The following is a 26,704-nucleotide window of genomic DNA, read 5'->3' on the forward strand; positions in this document are numbered from 1 at the left end:
GTGGCCCATTCCAGAGATTTGTGTCAGCCGGCGCTTTGAGAAGAAGATGTGATAGGGAGTGACATTAAGGAGAATTGATGTTTTGAAGCAGCCACATGTTCATCTGTGGGGAAGCATTTACTCTGTTTTCTTTTATGCTTTGATAATGCCCTACAGCTTGCGGTCGTGGGGCGGCAGAGGGAAGGAAGCGATTGTCTGATGAGCTGTGTGAAAACACTCCTTTTCTGCACAATGGCACAAATAACCAGGTGACAAAGAAATGGGTTTGCACAGGTGTTAGAGAACAAAAGCCTTGCTCCCCTGTTGACGGAACATCTGTCATTCCAGGGAGTAGGGCCCCAAGAAGGAACTCATTCTTCTTTGCAAACATTTAGTGGGGACTTGGCATTCCCGGTCATCTACACAGACCAAAGAGGAGCGGGGTCCTGGAGCAGGGGCCTCAGTCACGGACCCTGAGATAGGAAGGTGACACAGGGACCTGTTCCAATGCCCTTGTTCTCGGTTCGGGTATGTTTACGTCCGCGAAGATCGTGACTTGTTCTGTTAGGTCGCTCGGCTACTTGAGCTAAATCCAGGCTAAGTGTGGGTAACGGTCTTAGTTTAATACTGTCATGGGCATTTGTATTTTCATCATAATGTCGACATGCAAATAATATCATGCTATTGTAGCTCTTACATCTGCCAGTACTCCTCTGAGCGCTAAATGATGAGCCCGTTTAACCCTCACGGCTTCGTGGGAGTCGGTACGATCGCTGCCCCCATTTTACAGAAGAGGAAACTGAGCCACGGAGAAGGTGAAGTCATTTGCCTAAGTCACACAGATAGTAAGTAATGAAGCTTGGACTGAAATGCACACAACCCGGCCCCAGAGTTTCTCCTTTAAACCGTGAGGCCAGGGGTTGGCAAACGTTTTCCGTATAGGATCAGAAAGTAAGTATTTTAGGTATTGTGTGCCGTAAAAATCTCTGTTGCTTGTATTCAGCTCTGCCTTTGTAGCGTGAAAGCAGCCAGAGACAATACGTTGAACAAGTGGTGTGGCTGTGTCCCAATAAAGCTTTATTCATAAAAATGGGTAGGGTGTTGGATTTGGCCCACAGGCTGTAGTTTTCAGATCCCATAATAGACTCTACTGCCTTGTCAGGGAACATCTACTAATGACAGAGAGAGACAGATACTGGAAAGTATGGCGATCCAGTTTTATAAGGGATTTGGGGCCAGAAGTTGCATGAAAAGGATGTATTGTTTGTATTCCTTTTGGGTGAAGTGTCTTCTTGCTTCGGCCGGGGAGGGTGACGGGCCCCATGGCTGTGCACCGTGGACGTTAAGAGGCTCGGGGCCGGGAGAGACTTTTTATTCTAGCTCAACTTTCTGGGCGATCTTTCACAAGACTCTCAGCACCTCCACAGTGGTGATGATGGTCCTTGCCACCTGCCCCTCTTTCTCCCTGAAGTGTGTATCTTGGATGAATGAGGTCTTGTCTGTGATTCACTTGGAGCCTCTGGAAGAGGGTAAATGTATTAAATGGCCTTCATCATTTCATTTGCTTGCAAATTAGAGAGTACTCTGGGGGTACGAGACCATTTTTTGAATGCCATGTGGAGCCCAATCTTAAAGGACGGGCATTCTTGGTAATCTGCACGAGAGAGTGGATTGAGGAGGGATGGGTTCATGGATTGCCTGTGCAGCGGTAGGCTGTAGGCAAATGCAGTTATTAAAGAGGGTGAAACGGGTATTTATTTCAGTTTTTAATAAGCGTGCATTGCAAGCAGTGAGAGGGTTCTGTAGTCGACCTCATTATATATCATTTCCGTAAGAAAATTTAGGCTTCTCTGCTAAGCTGTGAGTCTCCACGGTGGGGTGGAGTTTTATAAGTGTTTCCAAGTGAAATGTTGAAGTTAAAAGTTGAACCCAGAAGCCTCAGAGGGAACCAGGCTGCTGCCTGCATTTCAATGAAAGGGAGAGGAAATGCATTATGGAGGTTGAAAATGTGGTTTGCATGCTAAGACCTCTGTGGAAGAATGGGCCTCCCCGAGGAGGGGGGCGGGGGTAACAGCTTGCCCTTAGTGACTGAGGTTCCTCGGTGAAGCACAAATGCTTCTTTGGATCCCCCCACCCCCTCGCCTTTTTTTTTTTTTTTTTTTAAATTTGCAAGAAAATATACTGAACTGAAAATTTCAGCCTAGACGATGTCTCGGAACCCTGGTGGGCTCCTTCTGATGCCAGAAGCTATCATTTGAAAATCAGTAAGTGTGACTGCTTCGTCCTAATTTGGCCACCTAAATTGAAGACGCGTTCCCACCCGCTGTAACGATAGAAGAGCTGGTATTTGACCGAGACCTCCTCGGTGCTGGGCTCGGGCTTTATCTACACTTGTATCTTACTTTAAAACGACAGTATTTGTCCTGCAGAGGAATATTCTTCTTGTTTTACAGAGGGGGAAACTGAGGCATCGGGCAGTTGACTGACTCTGTCAGGGTTAGGCAGCTAGCGAGTGGTGTAGCCAGACTTTAAATCCGCCTTCCTGATTCCAAACCCCTGCAAGGAGGGTGAGCAGGAGTCCTGGGTTTCTGGGACCCTGGGATTGTCCGTGCTTAAGCCCAGAAACGTCCTGGGCAAATGGGAAGATTTGGTCACCCTGCGAGCAAGATGCTTGTGACCTCAGCACCGAGGTGGTGCTTATTATAGGATAAATCGAGGGGGGGGGTTTCCTGTGTGATCGCCCCTCAGCTGCTAGAAGCCGTATGTGTGCCCGTAAGACCTCCAAGGCCGCACGCCCCAGGACCCTCTTGGAGCCAAGTAGGAAAGCTAGGAGACCGAGTTCTTTGGGGATTCCAGCATGAGCGTAGCCCCATTTACTGGCCCAGTTTGCGCCAACGGAGCAAGAGGCACGATTCTGGGAGGAGCAGCGGCTTGTAGTTTTTCACTCTTGCTTCAAATGACTGCTACACTCTTGTGCTTACAAGTGGGCATAGTCTCGGGAGAGGCTGGGTCAGCTTTGGAGGATTTCACCCACTCCATCCCCTCCCCTCCCAAACTTTCTAAGACGGGTCCTCATGCCTCCGGAGACCCTAGGTGACCACCAGAAATGGGGACCAGCCGGCACAAAGCTGCTTCCTTCAAAGCCTGGGCTCCCACGTGGATGCGTCTCTTTTCAAACAAATTCTTTTGGGCTGTGTCCAAATTCCGGAGGACACTGTGTACTCAGAAACTATTTTTCAAGAAGGCGAGTTGGCACATAGGACCACAGATCGCGAACGGGGTTGTTGCCCGAGGGGAGGCAGAAGTGATCGTGAGAACCTCGTATGTCTACCTGTGGCCAAGAGATTGATTGCTCGTCATTCAAAAGGTGGATGCACGTGAACATTCTGAGTTTCTTCCCCTCTTTTAAATTTTTTTTTTCAACGTTTATTTATTTTTGGGACAGAGAGAGACAGAGCATGAACGGGGGAGGGGCAGAGAGAGAGGGAGACACAGAATCGGAAACAGGCTCCAGGCTCTGAGCCGTCAGCCCAGAGCCCCACGCGGGGCTCGAACTCACGGACTGCGAGATCGCGAGATCCCGCGAGATCGCGAGATCTTGACCTGGCTGAAGTTGGACACTTAACTGACTGCGCCACCCAGGCGCCCCGATTTTAATTTTTTTTAACATTTATTTATTTTTTGAGAGACAGAGAGACAGAGCGTGAGTGGGGGAGGGGCAGAGACAGAGAAGGAGACACAATATGAAACAGGCTCCAGGCTCTGAGCCATCCGCCCAGAGCCCGACGCGGGGCTCGAACTCACGGACCGCGAGATCGTGACCTGGCTGAAGTCGGCCGCTTAACCGACTGCGCCACCCAGGCGCCCCCTCTTCCCCTCTCTTTTAAAGAAATGTACTGACCCCGGGGCACCCGGCTGGCTCAGTCGGTTGAGCATCCGACTCTTGATTTCGGCTCAGGTCATGATCTCATGGTTTGTGGGTTCAAGCCCCATGTTGGGCTCTGCACTGACAGCGTGGAGCCTGCTTGGGACCCTCTCTCTCTGCCCCTTCCCCATGCGTGCTTTCTCTCTCTCTCTCAAAATAAATAAATAAACTTACAAAGTAGTGACCCAGTTCATACTCTCCCAGTGGCCCCTAGAAGCGCCCTGTGCTGACTGATCAGGAAAGGGCTGGTCAAGAGAGGGCAGGCAGGTCATGTGATGCCTTGGCTGCTTGCGGGAGACTTTAGTCCCCAAAGTACAACACTTACAGAAGGGCGGAAGGCCGGCCCGCACCTCGTGCTCACATCAGCCGTTGGGATGCTTGTGGGAGACCAGTCTCCGAGACTTCTGAAGTAGATCCCCACAGGGGGCCTTGTAATTACCCACGCGTTCCTTGTTTCGCCATGTCAAAGGTGCCTTGTCACCTTTATTCGTGTTATGTGCAAGTTTCTCCGTGACTGTGTTACAGATGAACTATCCTTCCAGAATGTGGTGTTCCTTCCGTGGTTGGCGTCTGCTGTTTGGCAGTAGGCATGAATAAGTTGCAGGCTCACAGATTAGCAGATTAGCATCTGGGAAGCCCCGGGAAGTGAGGGCGGAGTTGAGGCAGGGGCGGGTGCTGGAGGAGGAGGAGAGGGTGAGAAAGGGGGGAGGGGAGTGTGCTGGGGACAGTGGCAGCCACAGCAGAGCGAGGAGTGAGGGGAGGGGAGGGACGCAGACAGACTGAGAGCTGCACAGACGGGATCAGGGAGGCACCTAGAAGACAGACGCACGGACAGGCAGGCAGACCAGTAGGGACTGGCTCTTTTCCTCGGCACCTCCAACATCCCTCATCCTGTTGATGACGCTTTTACCTCGCTGTTTCCTTCCGGCTTTAAAGCTCTGTGGCTCATCCGTGTTTGCATGGGTGAGGACCACCTGGAAGTGGGTTCTGGAATTTCGAGAGTCCGCGTAAGGAATCAGCAGCCCGGTCTCTGGACCCAGAGCATGCTAGGTTCAAGTCTCAGCTCGGCCACCCGCTTGCTGGGTCACCCGGGCGAGTTCCATCATCTCTGTGCGTCTTAGTCTCCTCTTCTTAAAATGGGGGTGATAACGGTGTCCAGGCTAGCTCTTAGGGTGCTATGAGGACTCAAGGAGATGGGGCGCACAAGCCTGTTAGAACAGCGTACCCGGCAGTATTGGCCGTGGTTGCTCGTGTGCTTCTGACGTGATCCTGGGTGTTGTGGGACCAACGTCTGTTGGAAGGAACGTTCACAGAGCTTGATACATTTATCGAAATACCGAAAAGGCTGCACGTTGCTGTCTGGGGCTTGTGCCGTTGAGTTTCTTGCTCGTCTGAAAAGATTCTAGATTGGGGGTCCGGAGCTCCAGCTTCCGTCTCCAGCTCTGGCGTGATCCCAGCAAAGACGAGTTTCTGTGGAACCTGCTCTTAGATTAGAAGCTGAGATGGCGGTACGCAGCGGGGTTTCAGGTCACTCACCAGGTGATACTGAGTCCTTTCTGGCACGTGAGCTCTGTGATCTGGCCCTGTGCAGAGAATTTGGTGGGCCGAAGATTCTCGAAGAGACCGGGGATTGCTCCTACAAGACCCCCTGGAAGAGAGAAATGTGTGGGCTGTGTTGTAAGTAATAAATTCAGCGATGAGGAAGTTCTTTGAGAAACGAAGAAGCCAGTCCTCCCATCAGAACTTAAATACTGGAGGGGCGCCTGGGTGGCTCAGTGGGTTCAGCATCCGACTTCAGCTCGGGTCACGATCTCGCGGTCCGTGAGTTCGAGCCCCGCGTCGGGCTCTGGGCTGATGGCTCAGAGCCTGGAGCCTGCTTCCGATTCTGTGTCTCCCTCTATCTCTGACCCTCCCCCGTTCATGCTCTGTCTCTCTCTGTCTCAAAAATAAAAAAAAAAAAAAAAAAAAGAACTTAAGTACTGGAGACTCCTTTCTTCAGTGCAAAGGCCCTGGGGCCTGCCCAGACCTCCAAGCTGCAGAGTGGCACCATATTCTGACCTTGGCGGTTGTGGACTGGGACCCCTGCTCCGGGGATGAGTTCAAACCATTTCCAACCTCTTTGTATTCACAAGGGCTTCTGCTGGCTAAGAGGGGTCCTAGAAGCATGTGGGGCCCTGTGGACTGCATAGATGTTCTTAGTGGAGTATTGGAATCGAAACCTCCATAAGTGTTCTCTCGAGGACTGGGGGAGGCCCAGCTGAGAAACACAGCTGGGGACACCTTGGAAGCATCCCCTGATACGCTGTCTGTGCACTGTGTGAATGTTCTCCGCTCATGCACAGGGAGTGGAAGCGGGCAAATGTGGGTGGCGGTGGTGAGGAAGGTGTCACAGAGCCCTAGGCTTCTTCATTCAGTCTGCTGCTGATATGGGGGGGGGGCGGGGCTCACGACTGTATGCAGGGTCTCTGTGTCTTAACATCCCAGAGACCTGTCGCGCTCACTCAGCGGAAGTAATCTCTTGGTCCCTTGGGCTGTTGATTGGACTGCTCCTCTTGAGATTTCATAAGTGATTTGTTCAGTTTGGACCTTCACGCGGTGACTCTTGAGGAAAACGAGTTCTACGTGGCCAGGAGGCTGTCCTGATTCACCGATTCTTCTTACAGGCCAGGAACCCAGCCCCGTGGCCTCTCGAGACTCCTGTGCCATTCTGTTCTGTGGGTAAAGCCCAAACCCATCAGTCCCACTTGGTGGTACTTATACTGATGCTGTCTTCCTATTCTGCAGGTGCTTACGTCATGCCGAGCCTTCCTCGTGACGGCACGAATCCCCACCAAGGTAAGTGGCGATGCATCTCCTCCAACACACACACACACACACACACACACACACTCCCTCTTCAGTGGACACAACTTAGGCAGTGTCCAGAGTGTTCTTAGCATACCCGTATTTCCCTTCCTTCTCCCCAGAAAGCACCCGAGCGTTGCGATGACAGTTTCTACTCCATCGTTTCCCCTCCTCTTGTGCGAAAGCATCCCGAGAAAAGTGGCAACACATTTTGTGCTCCGCAGCCCTGAGGCTTGTGGCTTCCGGTCAGTTTTTCTCTCTCCCGGGGCCTGGTTTACACTGCCCTCAAGTCCGGCTCTCACTTCCTCCGGTCCTGTGATGGCAGATTTTCCTAGGCTTTGACGTGTGGGAAGTGCCCGTCGTCACTAGTGCGTTCCCAGAAGTGTCGCCGCCTCCGCCCTTCTGCGTGCACTCCGGTGCCCCCTGCAAAGCAATGCGACACCACTTTGTTCTGTAAAGGATCCGTTTCATTTTGCCAAGACACCGTCCCGCCGTGTGCCAGTGCAGGCCTTCGGGTACCTGCTGCCCTTTTCCTTTATTTACTTTTGAGAGAGAGAAAGAGACAGAACATGAGTGGGGGAGGAGCAAAGAGAGAGGGAGACACAGAATCCGAAGCAGGCTCCAGGCTCCGAGCTGTCAGCACAGAGCCCGACATGGGGCTCGAGCTCGTGAACTGTGAGATCATGACCTGAGCTGAAGTCGGATAGCTTAACCGGCTGAGCCACCCAGGCGCCCCTGCCCTTTTCCTTTCTGATTACACAGACGCTAAATTTCACGAAGTTTCCCTGAGGAATGAGACCACTGGTCCCCACCCCTTTTGGTAATGTGAAGTGCGTCTGTATGTTTATAATGTGTTACAAATGAAACCAGTTGTTATGTGCACAGTGTTGGACTGTTACCCATATGTTAAGACACCTGAAGGCAGGCCAGGCCGTAAGGAAGCGAATGAGCCGTTATCCCACTGGTAAAAAATTAATTGCAGAAGGAAATTTGATGAGCTTGAGAAATAGTCAAGTAGCCTGTTGAGTAGGAGGCCCCTGAATAAAACGTTCACCCGATGTAAAAATGTTGTGATGCAGAAGTGTCTTACCTCCTGGGAGGTCACCTGCCTCTCTTTTGCCGGTTTATCCCACATTGCCCCATCCTTGCTCTGCCCCGAGTGAAGGTCTGGTTTGTCCTGTGATGTCCCTCGTGGTCCAAGTTGGCCGGACCGGGGTGGTCCGGACGTTGGTTCTGATGTCTGATATTGTCCGCATCACAAATACAGAAAAGCAGTCTTTCGTCCAGTGATGTGTGTTCAGGACTCCCCCTTAGACAAGGCTGGTTTCTGGTGCCCCAGTAAGTGGCCTGGGCTGAGAAGGAAAACCTATGTCAGTGACATTAACTTTCTGGGGAAATAATTACATTCAGAACAGTGCTGCATAATAGGTACTGGTTATGACATAGATCTCTTCTCTCTGGGGGCCGATCAGACGTTTGTTTTCTTTTGTCTTTCTGTGAAATGTACCACATAAGCAGTCAAATGGACAGAATAGAAATGAATCACAAAGCAGGTACCTCAAAGAAGAAATAAAACTTTGCTATCACCGAGATAGCCCTAGCTCTGCTTTCGGGGATGGGAGTTGGGTCATTGTCAGATCGGGGACAGACCCTCAGAGAAGCTGGGTTGAAGGATTGCCCCACGTGAACCAGGCAGATGAAGGGGTCTCCTGGTCAGTGTTTAGCGGCACGGAAGAGCACAGTGCTTTGGGGGGCAGGGCTGAGGGGGCTGTTTTGGGGTATAGGGGTTTGGGGGGGAGTGCTTTGGGAAGCAGGGGTGATAGGAGAAGTGCTGTGGGGAGAGGGGTGTGGAGTGGAGTGCTTTGGGGAGCGGGGCATAGGGGCTGTGCTTTGGGGAGCCGGGGTATTTGGGGGGGGGGAAGGCAACAGGTGGGAAAGGTGTGTGGGCGTGGCTTGAGCTGCTGCCCATGGAGTGGGGGGCGGTCCTACAGGACACTCGCGTGGTCACGTGATCACTTGTAAGTTTGCTTATTGGCTGTGGGAGGGGACTTGCTCTGGGGCTGGGGGAGGTGAGTGGTGGAGGCTGCTGATAGGCCATGCCAACTCCTTCCTCCTGTCTACCCAGGGGCTAACCTGGGTGGTTCTGTCTCACACGCGTCCCGGCTCCTCCCGCCCGCTGCTGGGTGCCATTCCTCACACTGTTCGGGGTGGGCTGGGTGGGGTGGGCGAGGTGAGGCACTGTTACGCTGTGAGGACCAGCTTGGAGACAGCGATCTGAGCCTTGTTGCGTCTCCCAGTACGTCCTAGACACGGCGTCCTCACTGTTAGGTGTCGCTGGTGGGACGCTTGCCGAATCCTGGACGCAGCTTGTGCTCACATACGGACTGGGGACCCTACAGTCTCTCCTTGTGGTTTCCGCCTCGTCCTCGCTCTTCGCGTGCCTCCGTGCCCTTGCAAATGGCCGGGAGTCCCCGTTTTGCCCCTTCTTTGCTTGACACCCTTGAAGTCATTCCTCCGGGCTTCGCTGAACCATCTCCATGCTTTCCTGGCTCCCTGACACGTAGCTTCTCCTGGTGACAGTCCTTTGGGGCGGCGGGAACATCTCAATTGACCTCACTCGGCCGAGCTGATCAAAGCTGCCCGGGCCATCCCAGGTGGTGCCGACCGAGGCCAGCTGCACTTTATGTCTGCTGGCTTGTGAGAGCGTGCACCTGTTCACACCTGCTCCCTCCAGCTGGAGGAGACGCCAGGGTGCCAGGAGATGCCAGGGTGCCAGGCTCCCACCGAGCCGAGGTGGTTTGCTTCTAAACCTATTCTTGCTTAGGGTTACCATAGTAAGTTTATTTAATTAAAGATATTTCACATAGTAATGAAAAAGGCTGCAAAAGGAGAGAGCATCTGTGCAATACTGAGTATTGATAAAGGTGAATTATTAAAAAAAAAAAAATTAGGGTCTTGGTAAGGACCAGACAATGGTTAAAGGCTGGGGTGATGGGGAGCAGATAACAATTCAGCAAATTTATGCCTTCAAATTGCCTTGCCAGTGTCTTCAAGTTCTCTCGCCATTTTAAAATTTAATTTAGTTTAATTTATTTTTTTATTTTTTAATTATTTACTGTCTTATTTTGGAAGGGAGAGAAAGTGTGAGTCAGGGAGGGCAGAGAGAGAGGGAGAAAGAATCTGAAGCAGGCTCTGCACTGTCAGCACAGAGCCCGACGTGGAGCTCGAACCCATGAATCGTGAGCTCATGACCTGAGCCCAAGTTGGACGCTTAACTGACTGAGCCTTGAATTGGACGTTGGGTACCCTACATTTAAGGGTGTGGCCCCCAGAGGAAATGCCATTATAGCACCAGCCAGTGGGCTTTACCCCAAGAAGAAACTTGAACGTTGTATCGAAGGCTAGGAAATGAGACGACGTTTATAAGTTTTAATTTGAAATAACTGAAGGTAGGTGTGTGTACTTTTTAGAAAATCATTCCCTGCTTGAAATGACTTTTCAAAACCCAACCAAGTATCGATCCTGATAATTATAGGTGTGAAGACTTGTACTCGAATAGAACGTGTGTATGTAGGTATTTTAGGGAGGGGAAGTGTAGGTGCACACGTGCAACAGAGAGAGAGAGGGAGAGAGAATCTTAAGCAGGCTCCATGCTGTCAGCCTGGAGCCCAACTCAGGGCTCGATCTCACGAACCGCGAGATCATGACCTGAGCCGAAATTGACTTGGATGCTCAACTGACTGAGCCACCCAGGTGCCCTCTGAATAGAATGTTTAAAATGTGCCTCCAATGCCACATTTGACTCTCGGAGGACAGGAGAAATGTCTCGTTCCTCTTTCCAGTTCCAATCCTGGCACATAGCAGGTCTTCCATTCACGTCTGTTGGTTGACTGAGTGAATAATGAAAGAATACCTTTTCTACCTCTGGTCCTCAACACTGTACATCAAGAGATTTAACGGGAGATTCAGGGGTTCTGTGTTCTCAGGTTCATCCTGCCAGATGCAATAAGGTACAGTACGGCACCAGGGGGCAGAACTCAGGGTCTCGTGGGCTTGGTTATGGGTGGATGCTTCCCCCCTGGCATTTCTGGTTTTAAGGGGAAGAGGTCAAGCAAACGGATCTAATGCAGTCCTGTCATCGGGTGCCGTGCGACTGCTGTAGTCAGATGGAAGGCTGCAAAACGGGGGGAGAGATTTTTCCTGTTGTCCAGGAAAAATAGGAAAAATGTGGGACTGGAGATATATTGAAGAAAAAAGAAATGCTGATTACAGGAAAAGAGAGAAAGGGTCACCTGTTACTTGGGAAGGAAATAAATCATTGTTTATCTGCACACAGAGAGACGTAGATTTTGACTCAACTCTGTGTGTTTCATTGAACCATGGTTTAAAATTCCTACATACTGTGTTTTTCTAAGTCCGTTCAAAATATGAATTTCTATGAGACGGTAGAGGGAGTATAACCCAGAGGGGAAAGGGTTTAGAAGGAAAAGAAAACCAACATTGTCTTTATCTCGATGGGACTTTCTGAGGCAAAATTTTGAACTAGGAGAAAAGTGTATGTTTAGATGGCTCGCTTTATACGTTCATTTCTCAGTGAAGAAATGCTGGAGTGCAAGTGTGAGAACTTCCCCTTGACTTTGCCCCTGGATGAAATTTAAAGTCAGACTTGGACCTTCCTTTCAGCCTTTCAGTAAAGTGACCAATACTTATTCTGAATTAGGATAAATCAAGGTCATATCTTTTTTTGTTTTTTTTTTTTAAATTTATTTATTTTGAGAGAGAGAGAGAGAGAGAGAGAGAGAGACCACGAGTGAGGGAAGGCGGGGATAGAAAGAGAGAGAAAGAATCCCAAGCTTGCTCTGTGCTGTCAGCACAGAGCCCGACGTGGGGCTTGATCCCATGAGCTGTGAGATCATGACCTGAGCTGAAACCGAGAGTCGGACGCTTTGCTCATTGAGCCACCCAGGTGCCCCAAGGTCATGTCTTAATTCATAAATGGAGATCTGAAACCAGCCTGCCTCCAGAAGATGTCCAGTGCCTTGTTTTGTTCTTGGACTTTCTAATTGGAGCATTTTTACCTTGAATTTATAGGTTTTGCACCCCTCATTCATTACGGGTCTTTATTTCAATTGCAGCTCGAGTTAACCTTCAGCTATTTGGAGATTCATGGTGTCAGCTGCGGCAGGCCCGCTCAGGTGAGTGCCACAACAGCTCCTTGGTTGCCGTGATTGAACGGCGGTGACCTATCTCGAGTTCCCGAAACCGGGAACCCCCTGTTTTGGTTCCGGTGTTGAGATTCTCTTGAGATGATATAGAAAAACAAGACGGGGGAAAATGGAAGTTTCTGAATGAGAGATCGCACAGGGGGCCGTGTGGGGAGGGTCTGGGATTTTGTTCTGGTAAAGAAAACGCTTTCTCCGTAACTCGGTCTGAGAAGAACTAATTAGCTTTTATGTGAAACGTCAGAGTACTGTTCCTTAGAGATTCTGGACGACACGGTTTAGTAAAATCCCACAGGTCTTATATGGCACTGTCTGAGGTCTTTCTGGGAATATAGCGATCTAGGAATTCTTGGGGTCCTAATAAAATGTAGATTTTTAAAAACAGCTTTGTCGCGCTGTAATAAGTAATAAGCAGGGAACTGAAGTGTACGATTTGGTAAGTTCTGACGTATGCGTACCCAGGAACCCGTTAACCACAATGAAGACAGCCGACTTAGTCCTCACCCCGTGGGCTCCTCGTACCCTCCCCCTGTAAACACTCACTCCTGCCCCCCGCCCCCCATCTGTCTGCGGGCGCCTGCCCCTTGCCACCGGAGAAGAGTTCGCATTTTCTAACACTTTGTCTGAATGGCATCCTAGTGTGTGTACTCTTCATTGACCACCTTCTCTCTGCCTGTATAATTATTTGGGGATGGATTATACTTTGTTGCGTGTCTCCATACTTCCTTCGTATTGTTGCAGCGTGTTCCATTGTGTGGCTGTATTGTGGCCCTGTCCCCGTTCTCCCGGTGACGGACAGTTGGGTTGTTGACGTCCTTGGCCAAGTCAAGCTGCCACGAACCCCTATGCGTACAGCTCTGATTGGGCGTAGGCTTTTCCTTTCCCCCGGGTGGGTACTTAGGCACGGGGCGGCCGAACTGGAGGCTGGGTGCCTGTTTCCCTTTCTAAGAAGCTACTGAACCGTTTCCCAAGGTGGCTGCACCATTTGACAGTGTCACCGACAGAGCGCGGGGCTTCCAGCCCCTCCACCCCCTCCTGGCCCTGGCACGGCCCGTGTGTTTCATTTTCGCCATTCCGGAAAGTACGTGATGCTTTCCGATCGTAGTTTTAACTTACGTTTTTCTAACGCCTACAGATACTGAACATCTTTTGATCTGCCCGTTTGCCCATCATCTGTCTCCCTGTCCCAGTGTCCGTTTAAATGTTTGGCCATCTTTTAGAATTGAGTTGTTTGTTTTCTGATGAAGATTCCTTTTCTGCATTCTGAATACACATCCCTTATCAGATACCTGATTTATACATATTTTTTCTTAGTCTGAGCCCTGGCGTTTCATTTTCTCTGCAGTACTTTTCAAAGGGCACAAGTTTTAAATTTTGATGACGCCCAATTTGCCAGTATTCTCTTTTATGGATTGTGCTGGTGTCGTTGAATAAGTCTTTGCTCAAACCGAGGTCACAGAATGTTCCATGTTTTTTGGAAGTGTTATAGCTTTATGTTATACATTTAGGTCTATGGTCCACTTTGAGATGGTTTCTGTATATAAAGCAACATATAGACCGACCTTTCTTTCTTCTTCTTTCTCTTTCTTTCCTGCTTTCTTTCTTTTTCTTTTTTTCTCTTTCTTTTTTTCCTTTCTTCTTTTCTTTCTTTCCTTCTTGCTTTCTTTTTTTCTTTCTTTTTCTCTTTCTGTCTTTCTTTCCTTTCTTTCTTTCCTTCTTTTCTTTCTTTCCTTCTTGCTTTCTTTCTCCTTCCTTCCTTCCTTCCTTCCTTCCTTTCTCCTTCCTTCCTTCCTCCCTTCCTCCCTCCCTTCCTTCCTTCCTTCTTCCCTTCCTTCCTTCCTTCTTTTCTTTCTTTCCTTCTTGTTTTCTTTCTTTCTTTCTTTCTTTCTTTCTTTCTTTCTTTCTTTCTTTCTTTCTTTCTTTCTCCTTCATTCCTTCTTTCTTCCCTTCCTCCCTTCCTCCCTTCCTCCCTTCCTTCCTTCCTTCTTTCCTTTCTTTCATCCTACCTGTAGGATATTCGCTTATCTGAAAGACCGTTATTTCTGCACTGAACTGGCTTTCACTTTTGTTGTTCATGTAAGTGTTGGTCTGTTTCTGGACTCTGAATCTCTCCCCTCTGGTCTGTTGGTCTGTCTTTGTGCCACTGCCACACGGTCTTGATTACTATAGCTCTATAGTAAGACTCGCTCAGAGGGTGTCAGTCCTCCAAGATGGTTCTTCTTTATCAAAGTTGTGTAGTGATTCTGGGTCCTTTGCAATTCCCTGTGAATTTGAGACTCAGCTCACTTTCTACAGAAAAGGCTGCTGAGATGTTGATTGATATTATAATCAAGTTGGGGAGAATTGACATCTTAACAGTACGGAGTCCCTGACCCAAGAAAACTATGTATTTCTACACGTATTTAGGTCATCTTTAATTTCCATCAACAGTGTTTTACATAGATTTCAGTGTTACAGGTCTTACACATCTTTTGTCAGATTTATTCGCAAGTATTTTGTATTTTTTGATGCTATTATAAATAGTATTTTATTTTTTTATTTTTTTTTTAATTTTTTTTTTCAACGTTTATTTATTTTTGGGACAGAGAGAGACAGAGTATGAACGGGGGAGGGGCAGAGAGAGAGGGAGACACAGAATCGGAAACAGGCTCCAGGCTCCGAGCCATCAGCCCAGAGCCTGACACGGGGCTTGAACTCCCGGACCGCGAGATCGTGACCTGGCTGAAGTCGGACGCTTAACCGACTGCGCCACCCAGGCGCCCCAATATTGTTTTATTTTTTTTTTTTTAATTTTTTTTTTCAACGTTTTTATTTATTTTTGGGACAGAGAGAGACAGTGCATGAACGGGGGAGGAGCAGAGAGAGAGGGAGACACAGAATCGGAAACAGGCTCCAGGCTCCGAGCCATCAGCCCAGAGCCCGACGCGGGGCTCGAACTCCCGGACTGCGAGATCGTGACCTGGCTGAAGTCGGACGCTTAACCGACTGCGCCACCCAGGCGCCCCTCCAATATTGTTTTAAATTCTGGTTCCTAATTGCTTCTTGCCAGTGTATAGACATACCACGATCTTCTGTCCTGCCACCTTTTTGCACTCACCTGTTGGCTCTAGTAGCTTTGGGGTTTTTTTTTAAGTAGGCTCTATGCCCAGCACAGAGCCCAGTGTGGGGCTTTGGACTCACGTCCCTGAGATCAAGACCTGAGCTGAGATCAAGAGTCGGATGCTTAACCGACTGAGCCACCCAGGCACCTCCATTCTAGTAGCTTTTAAAAATGGGTTTGATCGTTTTCCCCATAGACGATGGTGTTGTTTGAGAATAAAGACAATTTTGCTTCTTCGTCTTGCAGTATCGATGCCTTTTCTTTCTTTTTCTTGCCTTACTGCTGTTGGGAGGCCTTCCTTGTGGGTCTCTTGCGCTCCTGCCTGTCTCGCTGGGTACGCCGGGGATTCGTTGCTGTGACTTGCTCTCCACCCAGGCTGCTTCTCAGGACTGTGTCCCCTGCAAGCACCCGTGTGACGTGGTGGCATGTTTCCCTTATGGACAAACAGCAGGCTCGCTTACTGTTCACTCTGAGAAGCGTAGGTTACCCAAGTTCAGAGGTTCCTTCCCTGTAAGCATCGCTGTGTGTGTGCGGGCATCTCCCTGAGCCCTCTGTGTCGCCCTGTGGGGCTTTGGGGTCAGGGAGAATCTGTGCGCACTTGGGACTCACGCCGTGTGCTATGCCGTGAATAAGAAAGTCGCTTCTGTCTCACCCAGAGGTCTCCTGTCTCCTGCTGACGTTCACCAAATAGCAGCAGGCTAACTTACTGGGTTCCAGGCGGGGTAAAATAAAATCTCGGCCCCTGCTAACTGGCCCCGCTGATACCTCCAGATCAGTGCTGAGCACAAGTGCTGGGATCAGACATCCTTGTTCTCTTCCCAACCTTGGAGGGAAAGCGTCCTTCTTCCACTAAGTGTGATGTTAGCTGTAGGTTTTTCATAGATGCCCTTTTTCTGGTTGAGAAGTTTCTCTTCTGTTCCAAGGTGGCTGAGACTTTCTTTTTCCTTTTTTTTTTTTGAAGTTTTTTTAAAAATGTTTATTTATTTTTGAGAGAGAGACAGACAGACGCAGAGTGTGTGGAGGAGGGACAGAGAGAGGGAGACACAGAATCAGAAGCAGACTCCAGGCTCCGAGCTGTCATCACGGAGCCCGACGAGGGGCTCGAACCCACGGACTGCGAGATCATGACTCCGGCTGAAGTCGGATGGCTTAACCGAGCCACCCAGGTGACCCCAAGGTGGCCGAGGGTTTTTATCAGAAATTAGTCTTGTGTTTTGTCAAAAAAAAAATGTTTTTTTCTCTATGATTGTGTTTTTCTGTTTCTTTTTAGTTTGTTTATGTGGTGAATTATATTGATTGATTTTCCGGATATTCATTCAACCTTTCATTCCTGGGATTAACCCTACTTGGTTATGGTGTATTATCCATTTTGTATTTTGATGGGTTCTATTTATTAAAATTTTGCAAGGAATCTTTGCATCTATGTTAATGACAGTGACTGTAGTTTTCTCTTTTTAAAACCAAGTTTTTGTCTGCTTTCTGTATTAGAGTGATCGTGGACTCAGAACTAGTCCCTTCTCTTTGGACTTTTAGAAAAATTGAGAATAACCAACTCTTTAAATGTTTGGCTGAAAGTACTAGTGATGTTATCCGAGCCTGGAGTTTTTTCCTTGGGGAAGTTTTTTAACTACAAATTCTGTTTCTTTAATAGATATAGATGCATTCATATGTTTCTTCTTAAGGGAGCTGTGGTGGTTTGACTCTTCTAAGAAATGTATCCATTTCATCTCCCTTGTGTGTTGGTAGTATCCCCTTGTTATGCTGTCAGTATCTATGGAATATCGTGGAATATCGTTCCTGTTGACCGTTTGATTCTCCTCCCCTCCCTTCTGACCCCTGGCTCCTTGGCTAGAGGTTTATCAATTCTATAGATCTTCTCAAAGAACTTGCTTTTGGTTTTGTTGATTTTCTCTATTGAGTTTGTTTCCTATTTCATCGATGCCTACTCTGATCTTTACTGTTTCCTTCATTCTACTTTTTGCTTTAGTTTTTAAAACTATAAAGAAAATGCATGCGTGTTTGCGTGCGCCCACACATGTGTGTGTAGTTATTGACAACAACTCCTAGAAAAAATGGTCAGAATTGTCACTTTACGTTGATCGAGATTACATACAAATCCTTGGAACTTTTCCATGGTTCATCTGAGAGCAGCGTGTTATCCTGTGTGTTTAGCATTCTCTAGAAACTGGAGTTGGGAAGAAGAATTACAGCACCATATGTTTGCCCAAATGGCAGCCATATGCAGGAGTGAACGATTGCTCACGAATGATGACATAAGCAGGGCCTTCCTGACGGTCCTAATTCAGGGATGTTTATGTTTATGGTGTCGGGGTTCTGATGGGAGCAGAAGGGCATTAACTGAAATGTTAATGCCAAGGTCACATTCAGAGTATGATGTGACTGTGGGACTTAATTATGAGAAAGGATGTGGATACAGCAAGGCCGATTTCCCTGTGCAGCTGCCGGCACTGGTCTGGCCTGGGGACGCAGGAAGTCGCTTCCCTCCAGTGTGTCTGGCATTCAAAGAGGCACGGAGTAGACAGTGGTCACCTCGGGCCCGTGGAGCCGTTGTCACTGCGAGTGCCAGCGGAGGAGCCCTGCCGCCTAGCTCCCGTTCCGTGTGGGCCTTGCAGACGACGGCATAGCGGAACCGAGGGGCTCATGATGCTTGCCGGTCCTCAGAATCTCAGCTTTCGGAAATTTCTGTGGTTCTGTTGAGACGTAAATACTGATGCCTCCAGCATTACCTCTCTCCCTGTCACACTCCTCTGTGTACACATGCATGCACGCACGTGCACACACGCACACGTATCCATGTGCACGCACATGCGCCCACATGTATACTCACACGCACACATGTGTACTCACACTTGTGCATGCACACACCTGTGCACACGCTTATGCAGTGCACCCGCACACACTTATGCACATATACACATATGCACACACTTAACGTACACATGCACACATACGCGTGCATTCACACACTTATGCACACACTTATGCACACGCTTATGCACACACGTGCACACATTTATGCACACACATGTACACGCTTACGCACACATGCACACACTTATACACACATGCACACACTTATGCACACACTTATGCACACACATGCACACACTTATGCACACACATGCACACGCTTATGCACACGCTTATGCACACATATGCACACACTTATGCACACACTTATGCACACACACGCACACACGACTATTGGGACTCAGGGTATCAGGGGTGGACATTTGATTGCCTTGTGTCGCAGAGGATGAAAGATGTACCCTGTGTCACCTCAGGAACCTCAACGTCTGGTTTCTCTAGTGCTCTGTAATGTAAAACTGTAGGTTTTACAACTGGATGTGGCACTCACACCGTACCCTGGGTTAGGATGAGCTTTTCTTTTTTCTTTTTTTTTCTATTCTTTTTAATGTTCTTTGGGATTGGTTAGCTTTTTATCATTATTTAGTTATAGTTTGTCAATTCAGGTTAAATGCCCGGACGTTCACATTTCATCGTGTGTGAGTGAGGCAGAGCGCGTGTTACAGGGGGAGTGCGTGTTACTGGGGGACTGAAATGTGACATTTGCTGTTCTTTTCCTGGCCTTTGTGAGAATATGCGAGACTTTTTTTTTTTTTAATTTTTTTTTTCAACGTTTATTTATTTTTGGGACAGAGACAGAGCATGAACGGGGGAGGGGCAGAGAGAGAGGGAGACACAGAATCGGAAACAGGCTCCAGGCTCTGAGCCATCAGCCCAGAGCCTGACGCGGGGCTCGAACTCACGGACCGCGAGATCGTGACCTGGCTGAAGTCGGACGCTTAACCGACTGCGCCACCCAGGCGCCCCAGAATATGCGAGACTTTTATCCCGTTTTCCCCATCTCGTTGCCGGAGCACTTTCTCTGTGTTTAAGTTTTGTTGAAATTCTGTTTTCTGTTCGTAGTCAATACATTGAGACCTGCAGTTAGGTAGCTTCATAGGTATGGAATTTGGGGATTAGTTGTTGTACGACTGAAACACTTAGGATTTTTTAAAAATTGTAAAGTTAATTGTTTGCTGTGTCATAGGATGATTTTGGCAAACCATTCATGGCTGTTTCTGTTAGAAGAACGAAGAACTCTTCACAGATGCGTTGGCTGGCTTTTATGAAAAAGTGCTTGAGGTCGGGGCGTCTGGGTGGCACAGTCAGTTAAGCTTCTGGCTTTGGCTCAGGTCATGATCTCGCAATTCATGAGTTCGAGCCCCGTATCAGGCTCTGTGCTACCAGCGTGGAGCCTGCTTCAGATCCTCTGTGCCCCTCTCTCTCTGCCCCTCCCCTGTGCGCTTTCTCTCTCTCTCTCTCTCTCTCTCTCTCTCCCTCCCTCCCTCCCTCCCTCAAAAAAAAAAAAAGTGCTTCAGATTTATCCAGGTTGTTCTACTTAAAAAAGGAGGTGGGTGGGGTTGGAAACTTCTCCCAAGTAAGATACTAGCAGTTACATTATTATCTTAAACATGCACTGGAGGTCCTGGATTATGTCCTGCTGGGTATCTAAGCCAGAACTGTTTCAAAGGCTTGATTTTTTTTTTTTTCCGCAGCCGAAATCGGAGGGACAGAGGTATTTGAAAAGGAGTCCTTTGTCCTGGTGAAACGATTGGCTGTGTTAGCATCACCTCTGTCCCTCTGTGTCAGTCTTTATATGATCCAAAGGTGGCGACCTATTACGCAGGGCCGTGCACAGCTTTTATATCGGGGTGGGTGTGAAGGCCTCCTTTCTTCCCCTCCAGACCTGTCACCTTCTTTTCTTCCCTGTCATTCTGTTCAGTCCCGTGCAATTAAGGATGATTAGGCGTTAAGAGTAAGCGGAGTTAGAAGACGCTAATTACTGATTGCTCACCCCCGAACTGTGCACTGAATGGCTGCACTAGATGGGGAGAAAGCAGAAACGCCTTGTCGTGGAAAATCTCATTACCCACGGTGGTGGGGTGTTGGGGGTGGGCTGCAGAGCGTGGACCCCGTGGCTGCGTCCCAGGGTGTCTGGCTTTGTAAACCACGGGTACGCACAGATACGTGCACGTGGGACATCTGAGCCTAACTGCACAAAGCAGTTTGCTTCAGATGCTTCCTTGAGGTATCCTGGGGCTGAACAATAAGTACCCGGTGGGGACAGCAAAGCTGGCCGCCCTTTTGGGGAGAAATCTTCCTTGGGTCACCTTCTAGAAGACCGACGCATGAAAATTAGGATAAAAAAGGTTGGTTGGTTTGTTTGTTTATGTGGGGAGCCAACTCACTGCCACGGAGGCGGTACGTATTGACAGATTCCTCTGGGGTGCTTGTGGAAAAGTGACATTTGAAGGCCTCAGGTCACTTAAGTCCTTCTCTTTGATCTCAGCATTTGGACACATAAATTGCACTACTTTTCCTTTATTTTTTTAAAAGCTTATTTATTTGGGATGCCTGGGTGGCTCAGTTGGTTAAGCGTCTGACTCCTGGTTTCGGCTCAGGTCACGATCTTACCTCCGCATCGGGCTCTGTGCGAGAGCGCAGAGGCTGCTTGGGATTCTCTCTTTCTCTCTCTCTGTCCCTCCCCCACTCATGCTCTCTTTCTCTCGCTCAAAACGTGGGGCTCGATCTCACCTTGACCTGAGCCGAAATCAATAGTTGGACGCTCAACCGGCTGAGTCATCCACGTGTCCTCACGTGATTACTTTTAATTTAGCTAATTTTAGGACAGCCCCAAACAAATCTGAAAACTGCTTTGTTAATCTCATGGGCTAGTTGCACATTAAGTGTAGTGTTCCCTCATCGTATTTTTGCACAAGGTAAGTACCAGCAGGAAGTAAATATGTGAGGATATTTTGATCCAAAGGGATTGCGTTTAACATGAATGTTTTTTTGAGATCCAAGATAATGGTATTTTTAAAAAAGTGATTGAAGTTGATTCTTCTTATCTGAAATATGTCCATAAACAACCTGTTGCCCTTTGCGACCTGCCTATGTTTTCAGGTTGATTTATATTTATTTACCTAGCTGTATGACCTCAGTGTCAACATTTTTGGTGTAAGCTTTGGACATCTCCCAGCAGTTCACTGGAATGATTCTTTGCCTCACCCCGAACATGATTACCTTGTTCCCGTCACATAATCCTTTCCAACATTCTCTCTTCTTAGAAAAGTTGAAATGTTTGGGATGCCTGGGTAGCTCAGTCGGTTAAGCGTCCGACTTCGGCTCAGGTCATGATCTCACAGTTTGTGGGTTTGAGCCCCACGTCGGGCTCCGTGCTGATGGCTCAGAGCCTGGAGCCTGTTTTGGATTCTATGTCTCCCTCTCTCTGCCCCTCCCCTGCTCCTGCTCTGTCTCTCCCTGTCTCTCAAAAATAAGTAAATGTTAAAAAAAATTAAAAAACAAAAAAAAGTTGAAATGTTCCCAAGCGTTTGATTTTTCTTTCGCTACCAGGCAAAAGGTTTTAGCATTTCATTTAAACATCTCGTAAGGGGTCTGATTTTAAAAAATGTTTAAAAAGAAAAAGAGGTAACGATCAGCTTGCCCTCACCTGCTCACCGGTGGAGGCATACTTCCTTACAACTGGGCGGTAGGGATGGAGCGTCTCAAGACGAAACCAAAACTTAGGAGAAGTTGTGTGTGAGTGCGAATGGCCCGTCTCCCTCGCGTGTGTGCGTGTGGGGCGGGGGTCTGTTTGCATCTGTAGTTTCGCCTTTAGAGACACGTGCTTCAGTTTCTGGATGTTTCTGGACCTTTCCACCGTCTACCCAGGCACTTCCTTGTGTCTTCACTGAGGGTGTTATTCTAGGGAAGCGGTTCCGAAGAGGCTGGTACCGCGTTGATACATGTCGGTGGGAATACGCGGTTTATCTGGTTTAAAGCTACAGACTCACGGCCTGGGACCCGGTGTTAAGCAGCGTCCGCCCGCTTCTTGCAGATGGTCGTGGAGACTGACAAGCACAGCATCTCCATGAGGATGGCGTCGCCCGACGACGTGAGCGAAGTGTTGGCTCACATCGGCACCTGCCTGCGGAGGATATTTCCTGGCCTCTCTCCAGTGTGAGTTCCCCGGGGCCGGGAGGGGTGGGGTGGAGGGTGGGGGGAGAGCGAGGACCTCCTGTCTGAGCCGGGAATGACAGCGGGGCTCCCTGTCGCCCCTGCCCTCGGGGCCTCCCCTCACCCTCCCTCTTCTCTTCGCCGTTAAATGGCGGACATGACGCTAACTCAAGCCGCTGTGTTTTGTCTGAGGTTCTCCAAGGTTCCCTACTTTCAAGAGCTTGGGTGACAGAGGGTGTGGCCACCCTTTAACCTCTGCTCCTGAGGCTAAAGCAGAAACCTGTCTCGTAGAACTTGAGATTTACCCCAACGGGGTCAGTGAGATTTACCCCAACGGTTGGGGGGGGGGTTCTGAGTGCTTTGCAGAAAGGCCTTGAGTCTAGTATTGACGAAGAGTGTGAGAGCCTTCATTTTCCTTGTTTTATTAATTAATTTATTATTTTGCCTGATCAGTAAGACAAAACTTAGAAAAGAAACAAAAATTAGCCTCTTTTTCATTTTCCTCTTAGTTTCCGGAAGCCCACATCAGGGAAGTTAGTGACGTACTTGCGTGTCTGCACAGCCTCACGTTTCTTTGTTCACGCGCTTTTCATCAGGATTATGCGCCCGGGTGACAGAGTCTGTCCTGAGGGAGCGTGCGGGGTGTTGGAAGGGAGGTTGGAACGGCTGAGGTCAAAAGGCAGAAGGATCCTTGTGCCGGAAAGCTCCCTAAAGTGATAACCCGTAATGAAGATGCCTTCCAGCTGGAAGAGCTGGTTCAGAAGTTCTGGAAAATACCCCTCCTGGTGCTTGCTCTGTGCGCAGGCCGGGAGGCCTCGTGGGGACACGTCTAGGATGGTTCGCTGGGCACCTTACTGGCGGGGAGCGGGAGGGAAATTTCGGGGACTTGCCCTTCACGGGACGCGCTCCCAGATGCTTGCTTGTAAATTGACGCGACGCAGGAGAACCGAGCCTTGTGTCTTTCAAGCCTTTTGGGCGCCTGCAGGTGGCTCGGGAGAGACAGGGGCTTCCTGTCCGCCTCTGACTTTCCGACACCCGCTGGGTTCTTCTGACGGCTCTGTGCTGGACTGTCTCGTTTCCTCGGTCCCCCAGGCCTGGGGGACCCGGCCCTGTGCCCTCTGGCTGTTGGGGCCTCCTCCTGTCCGCCTCCTTGCCCTCCTCTGACTCTCTGGCTGGCCGATCGTCGAGGGAACGGAGGTGGTGAGCGGGGGGCTGTCCCTCGACTCCTGCCAGGCTGGAATTTCCGGGTAGGAGGCCTGTTAAAGCCAGGCTGTTGCAGGTGTCCAGCCACACATTTGTGTGTGTGCAGGAGAGGCGCGGGCGGGCAGGGGTGCGGGATGCAGTGAGGAGCCGTGAGTAGTGGTGATGGGGAAATACCCGGAAGCGAAACATCCTTCAGGCCCCCAGAGAACTCTCTGGGGGCGATCGTGCCTTAGCAGTCACTACAGCCCCTTTCCCCTCAGCTGCACTTGGTCATGGGTCTTTGTATGCGAGCTTCCTGAGACTGAGTGAAAGAAGGATGTGGTCAAGCACAGCCTTGTTTATTTAGCAAGGGCTGGTTTGAGCCTCCGAGCAATGTTTAGAATCTCTGCTTTCTGTAAAACGCAGTTTTATTTGCCTAATATCCTAGGAATTTTGAGGGAATTAGCAGTTTTATTTTCGCTTTTGATTCTTCCATTTTTCCTTCCCAGAGAACATTGTAGAAGAAAAGCGTTTTCACTTTTTGCTGCCATTTAACAACTTCTTGAAAGGTTTGGGCAACGATTAAATGATGCGCTCCTTTTCCAGAGAGGCCGTCACCACATGCGTGTTAGTTTCTAAATCCATGACCTCCACCTCACCCTCATCTTCCCTTCTGTCCCCCAGCCGCCCAAGGCCCAAGGATGTCCCCAAGCACGTCACACATGGTGCAGCCCATAAACTTAGCAAGTTTCTTCCTGAAAACCTGCCTGTATTTGGTAGTGTATCTCAGTTAGTGGCCTCACCATTTAATTTTTTTTAATGTTTTATTTTTGAGAGAGAGAGAGAGATCGGGGGAGGGGCAGACACACACACACACACACACACACACACACACACACACACACACACACAGAATCCAAAGCAGGCTCCAGGCTCTGAGCTGTCGGGACAGAGGCTCGAACTCACAAACTGTGAGATCATGACCTGAGCCGAAGTCGGACGCTTAACCGGCTGAGCCACCCGGGCGCCCCAGCGGCCTCGTCATTTAAATAGTCTTTTGTCCCTAACGTGCACATCTCATTAGTTGCCAAACCCTTTTCATGCGGAGTTTCTGGTCTGGGCCTTTGCCTGTCTTCTCATGTCCACTGCCTGAGTTCAGAGGGTCTCGCTTGCCAGGGTGACACCGTCCTAGCTAGAGTGTCTCCGTCTCCAGTCCTCTTCCTTGTCTTCCTTCCGCACCGTCACCAGAGGTACCCTTCTGTACCCCAGTAGCGTCTGTGCTGTGAGCCTGGCCTAGAAGCCCGCTGCCGTCTGGCCCCGTGATCCACCTGCGCCTGAGCACATCCTCCTCTTATATTCTCAGTGCTTTCATTAGGCTGTTCTTCCAGACAAGCTTCCGCTGCAAAAGACGTAGCCCAGATCTTGAAAGAGTTTCTTTATGTTTCCATAGAACTTTGCAATCACTTCCCAGACTAGCACCTGCCTCGCTGTGTTATAATTGTTTCTTTACACACTCATCCCTCGGTGAGTGTTGAGTTTCTACGACCCACGGCAGGGTGCTAAGTGTTGGGGTGCACGACCCACATGGAATTTCCACTGGGAAGCAGACCCCCCGAGAAGGGGAAATAAATAAATGAAGTAAGTATAAATTTGACCGAATGCTTGCAACTGATCCTCCCTGCAGGGCTAACACAAAGAATAAAATTCTGTCTGCAAGGGCCTCCCTGTGGCCATGATGCTTTGAACAGTCATGGAGAAGAAGGAGTCTGAAGAGGGCGGGGAATGTTTCCTTCTCGGGCCTCCGCTCCTGCCGCGACACCTGCCTGGACCGGGATTGGCGTCGCTGAGAGATGCGCTGTGGCTGGAGGGTGTGGAAGAGGAGGGTGCAGATGGGAGGGATGGAGACTGGTGTGTGAGATCAGGCTGGAAACGTAGGCGCTGGTCATTTTACGGAGAGAGTAAAGAGTCTGCAGTTTAGCGGCAGCTCACGAGGAAGCCGGTGTCGCGTGCATGAAGGGATGGGACATGGTTCCCTTTGTAGTTTATGAAGACTGTGCCGCTGGAGACAGAATGGCGTGGGAAGGGGAAGAGCAGGTGGGGACACCGGCGGTGACCCAGGGGGAGGGTGGCCGCGGCCAGGGGTAGGGCAGTGACGTTGGAGGTAAGGATAGAGGATGGGACACAGAAGATTTACTGTGGGCACAGGACTGGCTGATAGATTCTGTGTGTGGGTGACGGCAGTGAGGAAAGAGAGGACCGAGGACGGCTCTAGGGTTTCTGGATTAAGGACTCGGTGACCAGTGCTCCTTTTCAGTGAGGTGGAGAGGGCCCAGGGTAGGTGCGGGGGCAAGTTTTATTTTGGGGGTAAAACACCCCAACCGCTCTGCTGTAAGCATGCTAAGCTTGAGGTCTAGGACGTGTAGGTGGGGATATCAGATCGGTGGTTATATACGTGGGGTCGGAGCTTGGGGGAAAGGTCCGGGTCTGGAGACGCAGCGGACGTGGGAGGCGTTAGCATAGATCGTCTTGCACGCGTGACTTTTCTGAGATCGGCCGGAGAGACGTGTGCACCTAGACGAGAGAGCATCTTCAGAATGAGGACAAGTGCAAGAAGAAGAGCCGGGAAGGGCTCATATGCCCACCTCTGTGAACCGACACGGGGGAGAGGGCATCTTTCCACCCACGGCTGCTCTCACTAACACAGCAGTTCTTGAGAACCTACGTGAGGAGCTACGAGAAAAGGCGTCTGATCTAGAGGAGACGGAGGGTGGCTGGGCACATGTGGGAGGTGGCTGGCTGCAGGCTGGCTGTGCGGAGCGCCCCCCCCCCACCCCGAGAAGCAGGGAGAGGGTTTAGAGCGGAGGGCAGGAAGGCAGAGGCAATTCAGATGAAGCCACCAGTGTGGAAGAAGGCACGGATTATAATTTAGAACGTGGCTTGACAGAAAATTTAAATAATGCGAATGTGCTTGACTTTCGTTTTGCTTTCGTACCCACCATACACGGTTAGGGCGTGAGAATTAAACCTGTAATATTTTGTGACTTGCACACTCGGCCTTTAATCTTGAAGCTCCTTTCCTTACATCGCATGGCACGGTTTTGGCAGGGGAAATGGCTAATTACGTTGGTGCTGGTTATTGACTAGCGAGGGTGGAGAGGTAGGTCATCATACCCTTTCTGGTCCATCTCTAGCGTGCTTTAGTTAAAGCGGTCAGTAAGGGAAACATTTCCTTTACGTAAATAACGGAGAACATGCAAAACAAAATATGTCGCTAGTAAATGTTATACATCCCACTCAACGATAAGTTGAAGAATATGAAACTGTATTTGATATCACGCGGTATGTTAACTAACTGGAATTAAAGTAAAAACTTCAGAAAGGAACCGTATATGGGATCCTCAACCTTAT

At 49.4% G+C, this 26,704-nt stretch overlaps 1 protein-coding gene across 2 annotated transcripts in view; it reads left to right on the forward strand.

The window, feature by feature from the left end:
* CARMIL1 (capping protein regulator and myosin 1 linker 1) overlaps positions 1 to 26,704 on the forward strand; it is a 311,314-nt gene that overhangs the window by 106,290 nt on the left and 178,320 nt on the right. For both annotated transcript variants that reach the window (XM_047103122.1, XM_047103121.1), the window contains exons 3-5: positions 6,689 to 6,739; positions 11,884 to 11,943; positions 21,996 to 22,117. In XM_047103122.1, the coding sequence (XP_046959078.1) occupies positions 6,689 to 6,739; positions 11,884 to 11,943; positions 21,996 to 22,117 (233 nt within the window). The remainder of the gene's footprint in view (positions 1 to 6,688; positions 6,740 to 11,883; positions 11,944 to 21,995; positions 22,118 to 26,704) is intronic.

This window comes from Lynx rufus, unplaced genomic scaffold (genome assembly GCF_022079265.1).
Source record: "Lynx rufus isolate CCGP_SWC_20201006 ecotype Redwood Valley unplaced genomic scaffold, mLynRuf1.p SCAF_6, whole genome shotgun sequence".
Classification (NCBI taxonomy): Eukaryota; Metazoa; Chordata; class Mammalia; order Carnivora; family Felidae; genus Lynx; species Lynx rufus.